The 13,365-nt window shown below is 42.1% G+C and overlaps 1 protein-coding gene across 1 annotated transcript in view; it reads left to right on the top strand.

Annotated features, from left to right (window-relative positions):
- LOC122931854 (multidrug and toxin extrusion protein 1-like) overlaps positions 1-13,365 on the top strand; it is a 74,571-nt gene that overhangs the window by 18,693 nt on the left and 42,513 nt on the right. The window contains exons 5-9 of the mRNA XM_044285908.1: positions 2,482-2,524; positions 4,574-4,618; positions 4,921-5,018; positions 5,891-5,988; positions 7,951-8,064. Coding sequence (XP_044141843.1) covers positions 2,482-2,524; positions 4,574-4,618; positions 4,921-5,018; positions 5,891-5,988; positions 7,951-8,064 — 398 coding nt within the window. The remainder of the gene's footprint in view (positions 1-2,481; positions 2,525-4,573; positions 4,619-4,920; positions 5,019-5,890; positions 5,989-7,950; positions 8,065-13,365) is intronic.

Below are 13,365 nucleotides of genomic sequence, written 5' to 3' on the forward strand. Positions count from 1 at the left end.
ACTAATTGAAAGGGGCATGTTAAAAATAATAGCAGTATGGAGTTCAATTAGTGAGATCATTCATTCTTTGAAAAGCAGGTGGCAATTATTGCCCTTATTTAACCTCTTGCAGACACATGGCATACTGGTACGGCATGATGTCAAAATGGAAAATCTGCCCAAAAAGTGAAATTTGGAAATTGTATCTCTATTTTCCATTAATTCTTGTGGAACACCTAAAGGGTTAACAACGTTTGTAAAATCAGTTTTGAATACCTTGAGGGGTGTAGTTTCTTAGATGGGGTCACTTTTATGGAGTTTCTATTCATGGGGTGCATCAGGGGGGCTTCAAATGGGACATGGTGTAAAAAAAAAAAAAGTCCAGCAAAACCTGCCAGCGGTTTATGACCAACCAGCGGTTTATGACCACATATGGGGTGTTTCTGTAAACTACAGAATCAGGGCCATAAATATTGAGTTTGGTTTGGCTGTTAACCCTTGCTTTGTAACTGGAAAAAAAATTATTAAAATGGAAAATCTGCCAAAAAAGTGATTTTGAAATTGTATCTCTATTTTCCATTAATTCTTGTGGAACACCTAAAGGGTTAACAAAGTTTGTAAAATCAGTTTTGAATACCTTGAGGAATGTAGTTTCTAGAATGGGGTAATTTTTGGGTGGTTTCTATTATGTAAGCCTCGCAAAGTGATCCAAACATGAAGTAGATATATGGGGAATGTAAAGTAATAACTATTTTTGGAGGTATTACTATGTATTATAGAAGTAGAGAAATTGAAACTTGGAAATTTGCAATTTTTTACAAATTTTGGGTAAATTTGGTATTTATTTATAAACAAAAATTAATTTTTTTGACTTCATTTTACCAGTGTCATGACGTACAATATGTGACGAAAAAAAAATCTCAGAATGGCCTGGAAAGTCAAAGCATTTTAAAGTTATCAGCACTTAAAGTGACACTGGTCAGATTTGCAAAAAATGGCCAAGTCCTTAAGGTGAAATAGGGCTGAATCCTTAAGGGGTTAAAGGGCATCTGTCAGCAGATTTGTACCTATGTAACTGGCTGACCTGTTACATGTGCGCTTGGCAGCTGAAGACATCTGTGTTGGTCCCATGTTCGTATGTGCCCGCATTGCTGAGAAAAATGAAGTTTTAATATATGGAAATGAGGTCTAGGAGCAACGGGGGAGTTACCGTTACACCTAGAGGCTCTGCTCTGTCTGCAACTGCTGCGCCCTCTGCATTTTAATTGACAGGGTCAGGCGTGATGATGTTTACACATCCTGGTCCTGTCAATCAAATTGGAGAGTTGCAGAGAGCCTCTAGGTGTAACAGTAACGCCCCCGTTGCTCTTAGAGGCTCATTTGCATATATTAAAACTTCATTTTTCTCAGCAATGCGGACACGTATGAACATGGGATCAACACAGATGTCTTCAGCTGCCAAGTGCACATGTAACAGATCAGCCAGTGTCATAGCTACAAATCTGCTGACAGATAATTAAATCAAGTTTTTATATAACAATCATATTTATATATATATATTTTTTTTTTCCATGTCACTCTCTATATTTAAATCAAAATCCTAAAATCCTGGAGCTTTCACACTGGCTACTAGGCCTAAATCATGTCAAGACATGTTCTTTGATAGCAGCCACATGGGCCATAGACACAATAGACCTCAATTGAGGACCTCAATTACTTCTATGGGAGATTTTTCTAGGCATGCTCTGTGACCTGTGCAGAGGTCAGAAGGGAGTAGATAAGCTGTGATATAACCTATTGTCATTGGTGGGTCCTGTGTTATCTATATAGAAGTGAGATCTGTCATTGTAATTCTGCCTGTGGTGATAATGATAATGGCTACTGAAAAGTTATCTGTAGAGAACAGGAAATCATCACCTATTATTGAGTATGAGAATTGCAGGATTATATACATTTTATAAAATTATAAATAGTAACATGGAAAATAAAAAGAAAAACTTTCTAAAAAATATGTTTAACATAAACAATAGGTCATTTAAACAATAGGTCATTTTTTTAATGGCACATTTCCTTTAATGAGACCTAATGGGAAATGTCTATCTGCACCGTTTCTGATCAAACAAGAAGGATGTTCTGAACAAAACAAGAATATGGCACATGGCTGCTATCGACATGTACTGCATCTACTGCACAGTGTGACAGTCATAAGGATTACCTGTGGTTGGCACTATGAAAAGTTTACTACTGGTAAATGTAAGTTTATACAGCTCTCATTGAGTTCAACCGGCTGTAATCTGAAATGAAAAGAAATGGGGAATGTTGATATGAGTCCCTAAAATTTCTGTGTACATCCATATATGTTCAAAACAGATTTATAAAATTGCGGAGGAGAAATATAAATATTTTAGATGAGAGAGAATTTCTACAGCAAATTTCAGAGTAATTATTATTTGAAAATAAAAATTTCACGTTTCAGAGATTTCATATTTAATTCTGTTACAGTTTGGCAGAAGAATATGTTCTGGTTTTTATTCCCGCTCTTCCAGTAAGTGCTTTTCTAATAGTACATTTACCCAAAAAGAGATATCATCTTACAAGCTTCGATCTCTAATTATTTTATGAATAATTGTGTTAGTTATATTTGTCTTAGACCTCATTCACACGAGAGTGAAAAAAAAAAACACACTGGAGACACTCACTCCTCAAACCCTCGCTCCTCACTGGATGCAGCAGGAGCTGTGCTCCCAGCGTGATGATGCCACATGATTACGCAGGTGACGCAGGTCCTGCAGCATCTGGTGAGGAGCGTGTGTCCCTGCGTATTCAAGTGGATGAAGTTTTTGGGGGGGTTTTGTCGGCACTATCTTAGGTGGGGGGGCTAAAGGGAGCATTTTATAATATTAGGGGTCACAAAAGGGGGCCATTATCTGTAGTGGGGGGCGATAATGGCCATTATCTATACTGAGGTCACTGCAGGAGTTGGGATAAAAAAAATAAAAAATATATATATAAACTGATGCAAAACAGACCATAAATGGCCTTTAAAAACAGATAAACAGCCAGAAAATGGATCAACACACTGAAATGGCCATGAGAAACTGACAGTTTATCTGTTTTAATGGTATTTTTTTTCCACTGTCGTGTGAATGTAACCTTTCTAACATTATTGAGCAACAGAAATGATTATAAAGATATCTTCGCTTTTCACTATAGCCAGAAAATTCCCTGCTCGCTTCAGTCTCTGTAGCTGTCCTGCTGTGATGATATTGCGGCCACTCGCATGTGATAAAAGTACTCAGAAGATAAACTTGCCTAAATTTTGTCCATCTGTAAATTATTGAAACAATCTTTCCGCCTGATTCCTTTCAATTTAGTCTGACGGACTGTTTATCGGATTAAGTCAAAGACATAAACTAAGGAATTGCTGACATTCTGTGATGTTTGTTAACATATTTTTACATTTTGTGTTTCTTTATCTTGTGCTTTCTTCCACCAAAGTGTTACAAAAAAAAAGTGCAGCATGCAGCACAAAAACATGCACAAGGATGCAGTCCATCACAATCCCTCTCCAAAAGGAAAAGGGCACCTAAAGTAACCATTCCCCAAACATCCAGACCAGCAGGCCAAAGGGTCAGTGATTGCTGAAGCTTAGGGAGAGACTGTCTTGTTCCTGGCTTCTGTCTGCACTGCCATCCCAACTTTCACTAGAAGCTATCAGTCATAGGTTTTGGCTTCCCCGAAGTGAAGGCCAGGGCTGCTGGGGGATGTGGAACCTGATGGCCATACCCACACCCTCTAGACCTCCAGGTGGGACACCCCAGAAGGAGTCTGCGTCCTAAAAAGATCTTGTGACAAACTTTAAAAGTGAACACACAAGTGAACATAAAGGATGAATAAAATAGTTTACTCATCTGGCCCAGCCTAGCAGCTGGCAGTGTAAATATCCTCATATCTCACCTAGTTCGAAGGCTAAAATAGAGATGCATTCAAATGCTGTGAAATGCAATAAAAAGTGCACCATCCAATCATGTAGGCTGCCACCCCGAAGTGAATTTCAGGTGCCCAGCATGTTACTACTCTAGGGCACTTTGCATCTCAGGTTTTAAAGGGATTTTCCAAGTTTATTTTATTTTATTTTTTTACTGATAACCTATCCTCTAGATAGTCCATCAGTATGTGATCGGTGGGGGTCTGACACCAGTGGGACCCATGCTGATCAGCTGTTTGATTAGGCACTGGTGCTCTCAGTAGCATTGTGGCCTCTTTGCAGCTTTGCCTAGGCTATGTGACATCACGTTGATTGGTCACGTTGCCAGAGCCTCAGGCCCTTTGAAGTAATAGGGGCTCAGCTGCGATTTTCAGAAGTACCATAGCAGTGAATGGAGGGGACACTGCACATGTGTGACCATTTCTCCATTCACTGCTATGGGACTTCTGTGTGCTGTCCATTCATGGTGGAGTCCTGTTCTTGAGATATCAGTGAGTGTCAGAAGTGGGATCCACACCTATCGGACATTTGGCATATCCTTTTGATAAGCCATAAATGTCCCAGATGGGAATATCTTTTAAAAATGTTTCTGTTATTTATTTATAGGCTGCATTTCTATACCAACTGGAGGCACGATACTTACAAAATCAAGTATGTATTCCAGATCAAAGAAAAATGTATCTCTCTGTGTGTATGGTACAGTATATAATAGTGTGATGTACATTAAATTATAAATTACATATAGTTACATACATAGTTACATAGTTGACACGGTTGAAAAAAGACATGTGTGTAGAAGCAGCAAAAGCTCTCATATTTGCAAATAAAAGGGTTTTTGAATCTCCCACTGGGACAAACACACACTCCTATACCCCTCATCCTAGTAAATTAGGTAGTAAATATGCAGTGGGGAAAAGGAATAAGGATACATTACTAATGTGATTCTTTTGCAGGGAATTGTTAAAACACAGATCATTACCAGCACTATATCAAATGTCATAAATGCTCTGGTGAATTATATCTTTCTCTTTGAACTGGAACTTGGAGTTATGTAAGTTCATGTTTTCTCCCTTTAAATTATGATGGATCACCTTGGTCTTCTGTGTACAAAAACATTGAAGGACATTCATCAAATTGTTGATGCCTCTATTGCCACTTTTGTGGTGAGACAAATGGGTTGGGCTTAGTGGGAGAGCGGGCATATCACAGCTCGACAGATTTATGCCAGAAAACAGTCATGAATGATAGTTCAAATCTACCCCAGCTCCTAGCTAGTGTAGAATTGAAAATCTGGCACATGGACTGCCTGGAAATGCACCAGGCCTGTGCCGCTTAATAAATTTGGTTCATTCTGTGCCAATAGACATTATAGTAAGTACTGTATAGTCATTTCTTGTGGCTTGATTTAATGGGAATCTATATGGCTTATACCAATGGGGGGTCTGGCTTTCAAAAATTCAAGGTTTAGCCACTATAAAAATTAAAAATAATAATAAAAAAAAAGGTTTTAGTGTCAAATTCCTAAAATTTTTACACAGGGTTGTTTTTATTGCATTTTGAGCCGCTGGAAAAATATTTGTGACAGTGATTAGCTGGAGCGGTCATGTGCCATATACTAACACGTCACAACTGCAGCCAATCACTGTCCTCAGTGGTCTAATGCTGAGGACATTGATTGGCTGCTGTGGTGACGTGCTGTATACTGTTATATTAGTGCTGCAGTTTGTAAATATGAAGCAGTTTGTAAACTGAACCAGCGCCGCAGAGAATGGCGTATGGCGCTGGAAAAAAAAATATGAGATGATTTTTATTTTAGGCCATCGGAGGGCTTGTCTGAGATTTTTAATTATCTCAAACAACACCTTTAATATTTATTTTATTTTGAAGAAAATGAAGTAATTTAATATATTTATTTTTTTACAGAGGATCAGCATGGGCGAACGCTATTGCACAGTTTTCTCAAGCTATGATCTTATTCCTGTATATTCGTGTCAAGAGGCTACATGTAAATACCTGGGGAGGTATTGCTCTATCGATTACTAAAGCTTATTGATCCCATAATACAGGGCTGGCCAACCTGTGGCTCTCCAGCTGTTGTAAAACTACAATTCCCACCATGCCCTGCTGTAGGCTGATAGCTGTAGGCAGTCTTTGCATGCTGGGAGTTGTAGTTTTGCAACAGCTGGAGAGCCTCAGGTTGGCCATCCCTGCCATAATACATTCAATATATACAAAATAAACTAGCCTATTCCCAGAAATGTTGTCAAACTTGTGAAACAAACATCTCTGCTTATTATCTTAGGGTACTTTCACACTTGCGGCAGGACGGATCCGACAGGCTGTTCACCATGTCGGATCCGTCCTGCGGCTATTTCGCCGTGCCCGCGGACCACCGCTCCGTTCCCATTGACTACAATGGGGACGGGGGCGGAGCTCCGGCGCAGCACGGCGCTGCACGGAGAAAGGCCGCCGGACTAAAATTACTGCATGTCAGGCTTTTTAGTCCGGCGGCTTTCTCCGTGCACCGCGGTGCTGCGCCGGAGCTCCGCCCCGTCCCCATTGTAGTCAATGGGGACGGAGCGGCGGTCCGCGGGCACGGCGAAATAGCCGCAGGACGGATCCGACATGGTGAACAGCCTGTCGGATCCGTCCTGCCGCTAGTGTGAAACTAGCCTTAAAAAGAATAATCACAACGTAGACAACTTTCTATAATTTGTAATAAAGTATATAATAGTTTAGAAATATTTTTATAATCTTAAAGGACATCTGTCAGCAGATTTGTACCTATGACACTGGCTGACATGTTACATGTGCACTTGGCAGCTGAAGACATCTGTGTTGGTCCCATGTTCATGTGTGCCGGTATTGCTGAGAAAAATTATGTTTTAATATATGCAAATGAGCCTCTGGGAACAATGGGGCGTTGACATTTCGCCTAGAGGCTCTGCTCTCTACAACTGCCGCACTCTCTAAACTTTGATTCACAGGGTCAGATGTGATGATGTTTTCACTGCCTGGCCCTGTGAATCAAAGTGGAAAGGGCACGGCAGTTACAGAGATTGCTGAGCCTCCAGGAGTAATGGCAAAGCCCCCCATTGCTCTTAGAGGCACATTTGCATATATTAAACATTCATTTTTCTCAGCAATGTGGGCACATATGAACATGGGACCAACACAGATGTCTTCAGATCTTCCGGTTTCGAAAGGTACAAATCTGCTGCCAGATGCCCTTTTAATACACCTACTCCTACTGATTGGAGGAAGAGAGAGGGCTGTTTCATATTTAGGTAACACACTGATGCTGACATCGCAAAAAATTATTTAAGATAGGACATCCATTCTTCTGAAGCTGCTGTAGAGTTGGCCTTATGATTCTCTTATGGTGGCCCAGTAAGAAGTTCAAGGTGCCACTCAGTGGGTGCAATACCTTAACATGAACCTTAACAATCATCTTGATTACAAGATGGCCAGTACATTTGTTCATACCTTTATTAGATTACAGAAGGCTAGTAGAGACAATTGCCTGTCTGGTAAATCAAATGATGATGTTTATATCTGATGGTATGAAAATGGTTAGGGGCCTACTACATCTGATCACTAACACTACAATACAGCCTTTATATGTCATATCAGTAAGGCGCACAACGGTGTCCATTTTGTGGTCCCCAAACCGTGGATCCGAAAAATATATATGCGCTCCATGTGCATGCTGCAATCTGTTGCAGATCCATTAGCTTCAATGGGTCCGCGGTCCACACTTTGTAAAAAAGTATAGGACATGTTCTATCTTTTGTTGAACTGACAAATAGATGTGAATAGCACATGGACCACATCCATATATTGCAGATCTGCGGTCTGTGGACCACAAAACAGACAAGGACGTGTACATGAGACCTAAAGGTTGAGCACTGTACATAATCAAATAAAAGGTATTAAGCAGAATTTGAGATATTAACTAAAAATAATCATGTTACATTTTTTAGGTTGGTCCAAAGAGTGTTTACGAGATTGGAACTCCTTTGTAGCACTAGCTGTGCCAAGTATGCTCATGGTATGCATAGAATGGTGGACATATGAAATTGGCAGTTTGCTTGTGGGTGAGTGGAAGAAGAAATATAACTAAAACATGTTGAAAAGTGGAGGCTAAGCAAAATCTACAGTGTGTCAGCTTTCTCTTCACTATGGAGTCTTTTCATTTTTGTTTCAATACAGTGGTTCCTCAATATTAATCTGTTCTGGGATAAACATTGTTGAAACCATTTTAACTTGAGATTATAACTAGACTAGCTGAAGGACCTGGCTTCGCTCGGGTATTTTAATCTATTTCATTTAATGTTTGTGTGTGTCGTTAAAATATATCAACACTATCTACTATAACAGTGACCTCTACAGCACCCCGTCCCCAAAACAGTGATCTCCACAGCCCCCCACCCCTTAACACTGCCCCCCCCCCACAGTGCCCTGTTCCTTAAAATTGGACCTCCACAGCAGCCCACCCCCTTAACGTTGACCTTTACAGCAGCCTTCCCCTTTAACAATGACTTTCACAGCATACCATCCCCTTGACAGTGACCTCCACAGGGGCCTGCCCCCTTAACAGTGGCCTTTACTGGATCGGAGGCATGTACTTTTGAACAGCTCACTCTAAGACAGCAGCACTGTACTGTCTGAGTGTTATCTGCAGGGAGAAAGTCACCCTCCCTCCCACCCCTGCAGCTGACAGAAGTTGATTTTTACCTTAATTTTTCAATCCCCGTCGGCTCAGGAGTGGGAGGGGGCATGGCCTAACCAGATCTGGGTGTGGTTTAGCGGGACCTAGAAGTTATTTTTTTAACTTCATTTTTTAAATCTCAGATGGCTGAGGAGTGGGAGGGGGCATAGCCTAATTGGATCGGGGGCATGTCCTTTTGAACAGCTCACTCTAAGACAGCAGAACTGTGCTGTCTGAGTGTGAGCTGCAGGGAGAAAGTCACAGAAGTTGATTTTTACCTTCAATTTTTCAATTCCCATTGGCCCAGGAGTGGGAGGGGGTGTGGCATAACCAGATCAGGGGCGTGGCTTAGCAGGACCTGGGGCGGGGTTTTAAGTCTTCTGAGGGTAGACACATTGTGGCAGGGGGCGTGTCTGGGCTCCTTCCTGCAAGAGTGACGCCCCTCTGGGCACCTTACTGGCTCATTTGCATACCAAATAAACTGGATTTTCAGAGGATAAAAACATCTATTGCTGGAACAAAGGCACATCTTGAAATAAGGTACTAAGTGCTATTAGGACATGGCTTTACTTCAATAGCAATAATCCTGGTGACAGATTTCCTTTAAAGCTCACCTACAACAGTGAAGAAAAATGGCTGGTTTGTTATGGAAACCTGGAGTAAAACTGTGTATGTGGAGACTAACGGCCTGCAAGCTTCTATTGGCTGATAAGGATCATGTGACCAAGCTTCTATTGGCTAATGCATTTTTGGGGAATATATCAGGAACGGTACGCCCTAGAGAGCTGAGACCTGGTCTGAAACCTTCCCGGACACCTGATGTACCTGTGCGCCAAATTTCGTGATTGTAAATGTGACGGTGCGGATTCCTTTAGCGAACATACATACATACACTCAGCTTTATATATTACATGAAAAAACTTCAATTGGTTTGAAAGCCATTAAAATGTTAACTTCAAATAAGAATCACTTTCTGTGTTGTGAATATAGATTCTTCATGGTCTGTACAATACACAGTTTGGTGAACTCATCAATGGCTTCATACCCGAAAACTGACATACAAAATTTGCAAATTTGGTGCAAGCGATTGTTAGCCCAGCAGTCCGTGCCGGTGCTGCTGTCCCTAACCGCGGGCAAGGGTGCCGGGCTCCCCCTTTCCCTGCTACCAGCAGATAGCTTAACTATGGTATCTGTGTTCCATGCCAGAGTTTCCTTCCTGCTGGAGACTTGTACTGGTGTTTGAGCCTAAATTGGTGTGTCTCTCTCCACCTATGAAGCAGCACATACACGCCCTCTGTCTCACCAGCCTATGGCTGGATTGCAGGAGGTATTTAAAGGTGCTTCCTACCACAGGAAGATGCCTGAGCAACCTCATGGTTTTAGCTGGTCTATCTCCAAGTGCTAAGGTGTCTCTCTTGTCTACTTCACTGTGTACCGGACCTTGCTTATTGAACTCCTGGACTTTGCCTGTTTGCCACTTGCCTCTGACCTCGGACTTCGTTTATGAACATTGCCTGTTTGCCGCCTGCCCCTGACCTCAGATCTCGTTTATGGACTTTGTTTGTTTACCGCCTTCCTCTGACCTTGGACTTCGCCTACTGCTTGCACCGAGTACTCTGACCCCCTGGTCAGCTGCCACTGACTCGGGGACTGCTCTGGAGTAGCTCCTGGCTACTACCTTAACGGCCCAAGCCTATCCTCACCATCAGAGGCTCTAGTGATGACCAGGTAGTGGCTTAGTTACACCCCTCTAGAGTATACCCAGTCAGTGGCGTAGTGGGTCCACACCTGCTTGCATAACAGCGATCCTGTGCCATACACCACTAAGGCCAGTGATTGGCTATAGTGGTGTATGAGACGTCACCGCCGCAGGCGCGACAATTCATCAGGGGTGCACCTAACCTTTCTGCTGCTGAGGCGAAAACTGAAACGGCGCCCCCTTCTCCCCATGCTAATTTGTTAACCTTCCTTCAGCCCTAATGTTAAAGACATACTTGGAAATCATTACATACAGAACAACAAAACATACAGGGTAATACAGCCCCCCATACCGCTTACATCCAGTGACATGTGCTCTGATGTAGACATTCTCTTCTCCATTCAGACCAGACCACCATGATTATTTCTTTAAGCCATCTCTTGTCACTGCAGAGTTTGACAACTACCTTTCCATCCTCCTCCCCACCTTCTGAACACCCCATCCTGCTGCCTCTAATACTGTGGCCACTATGCTTCCCAATAGAAACAGATAATCCCCCTGAAAATACTATTACCACACAGATAGTTCGCCTTCAATAATTACTGGCACAGAGTGCCCTAAAAAATAACTGTGCCCGGCAAATAGTGTCCCTGAAACTCAAAAATAATTGTGCTAAGCTGGTACTGTGCCAGGTTGCCTCCCAATGTAACAGTCCTCCCAAAAGTCCCACCAATAGTAATAATTATCTGCCAGAGAGCACTATGTGGTAACAGTGCACCTAATAGTAATAATGTTCCTCATTTTGCCCCCAGAAGTAATAATGCCCCCATAGTGCCGCAATAGTAATAATTCCCACTATAATGTGTGCCAGTAAAATTATTCCCCCTTGTAGTGTGTGCCAGTACAAAAATGCTCCCTTATAATGTGTGACAGTACAAACATACCCTCTTATCTGTGCCAATACAAAAATGGACCCTTATGAAACCCTTTAAGTGCCCTGTGTAGAAGAAATGTCACCATAGTGGCCACCTTAGAATGTGTGTCAATACAAAAATGCTCCCTTTATATGTGCCAGTACAAAAAAATGCTCCCTTATAAACGTGTCTCAGTACAAAAAAATGACCCCCTTTTAGTGCCCCCAGAACAGCAAATGTCCCCATAGTGGCCCCCTTATAATGTGTACCCGTACAAAAATGCTTCTTTTTAGAGCCGCAATGTCCCAATAGTGCTTTATTCAATTACAAAATAATGACCCTCACCCCATTGTGGCCCAATACCATGCTGCCAAATAAAAAAAAAATAAACTCAAATACTTACCTCCATTCTGCTGTCAGCGATGCAGTGCAAGACATAGACCTCTTCTAGTCTGTGCCCCGAGCTCTATGTAGCCCGACTCAGGCAGCGTGATAATGATGAGACTGGCCTCTGGTAGGCTACATTAACTAGGAATACAGCCTATTAGAGAAAACAGTGGGCCAGGGAGAAATCGCTCCTGTGTCCCTTCGCAGCCTTCAACTGTATTGTTTTCCTGAGTACATCGATGCAGTTGAACATGTAGAGATAAGCGTTTCCACAAGGATAGCGCTCATTGCCCATGGCCCTTCTGCTGCCATCCTCCTTGCCCCTACCTGGTGCTGCCTTAGGCGATTGCCTCACCTGGCCTCATTGGTGGTGCACCCCTATTTAGCTAAACTTGAAATTTATACACTTTTACATTTGCTTTGTCTGAACTTGAGACCACTCCCATATACAGCCATCATTGATTGACAACTATCTATGTATTTACACTTACACAGAGAATGCTATTGCTAATAACACCTCCCCAGTGTACAGTTATCATTGACTGACAGCTATCTATGTATACACACTTACACTTAGAATACTGTCAATCACTGATAACACCTCCCCCGTGTGCAGCTATCAGTGACTGACAGCTATCTATGTACAGTACAAACCAAAAGTTTGGACACACCTTCTCATTCAAAGAGTTTTCTTTATTTTCATGACTATGAAAATTGTAGAGTCACACTGAAGGCATCAAAGCTATGAATTAACACATGTAGAATTATATACATAACAAAAAAGTGTGAAACAACAGAAAATATGTCATATTCTAGGTTCTTCAAAGTAGCCACCTTTTGCTTTGATTACTGCTTTGCACACTCTTGGCATTCTCTTGATGAGCTTCAAGAGGTAGTCACCTGAAATGGTTTTCACTTCACAGGTGTGCCCTGTCAGGTTTAATGGGATTTCTTGCCTTATAAACCGGGTTAGAACCATCAGTTGCGTTGTGGAGAAGTCAGATGGATACACAGCTGATAGTCCTACTGAATAGACTTTTAGAATTTGTATTATGGCAAGAAAAAAGCAGCTAAGTAAAGAAAAACGAGTGGCCATCATTACTTTAAGAAATGAAGGTCAGTCAGTCCGAAAAATTGGGAAAACTTTGAAAGTGTCCCCAAGTGCAGTCACAAAAACCATCAAGCGCTACAAAGAAACTAGCTCACATGTGGACCGCCCCAGGAAAGGAAGACCAAGAGTCACCTCTGCTGCGGAGGATAAGTTCATCCGAGTCACCAGCCTCAGAAACCGCAGGTTAACAGCAGCTCAGATTAGAGACCAGGTCAATGCCACACAGAGTTCTAGCAGCAGACACATCTCTAGAACAACTGTTAAGAGGAGACTGTGTGAATCAGGCCTTCATGGTAGAATATCTGCTAGGAAACCACTGCTAAGGACAGGCAACAAGCAGAAGAGACTTGTTTGGGCTAAAGAACACAAGGAATGGATATTAGACCAGTGGAAATCTGTGCTTTGGTCTGATGAGTCCAAATTTGAGATCTTAGATTCCAACCACCGTGTCTTTGTGCGACGCAGAAAAGGTGAACGGATGGACTCTACATGCCTGGTTCCCACCGTGAAGCATGGAGGAGGAGGTGTGATGGTGTGGGGGTGCTTTGCTGGTGACACTGTTGGGGATTTTTTCAA

This window comes from Bufo gargarizans, chromosome 3, assembly GCF_014858855.1.
Source record: "Bufo gargarizans isolate SCDJY-AF-19 chromosome 3, ASM1485885v1, whole genome shotgun sequence".
NCBI lineage: Eukaryota > Metazoa > Chordata > Amphibia > Anura > Bufonidae > Bufo > Bufo gargarizans.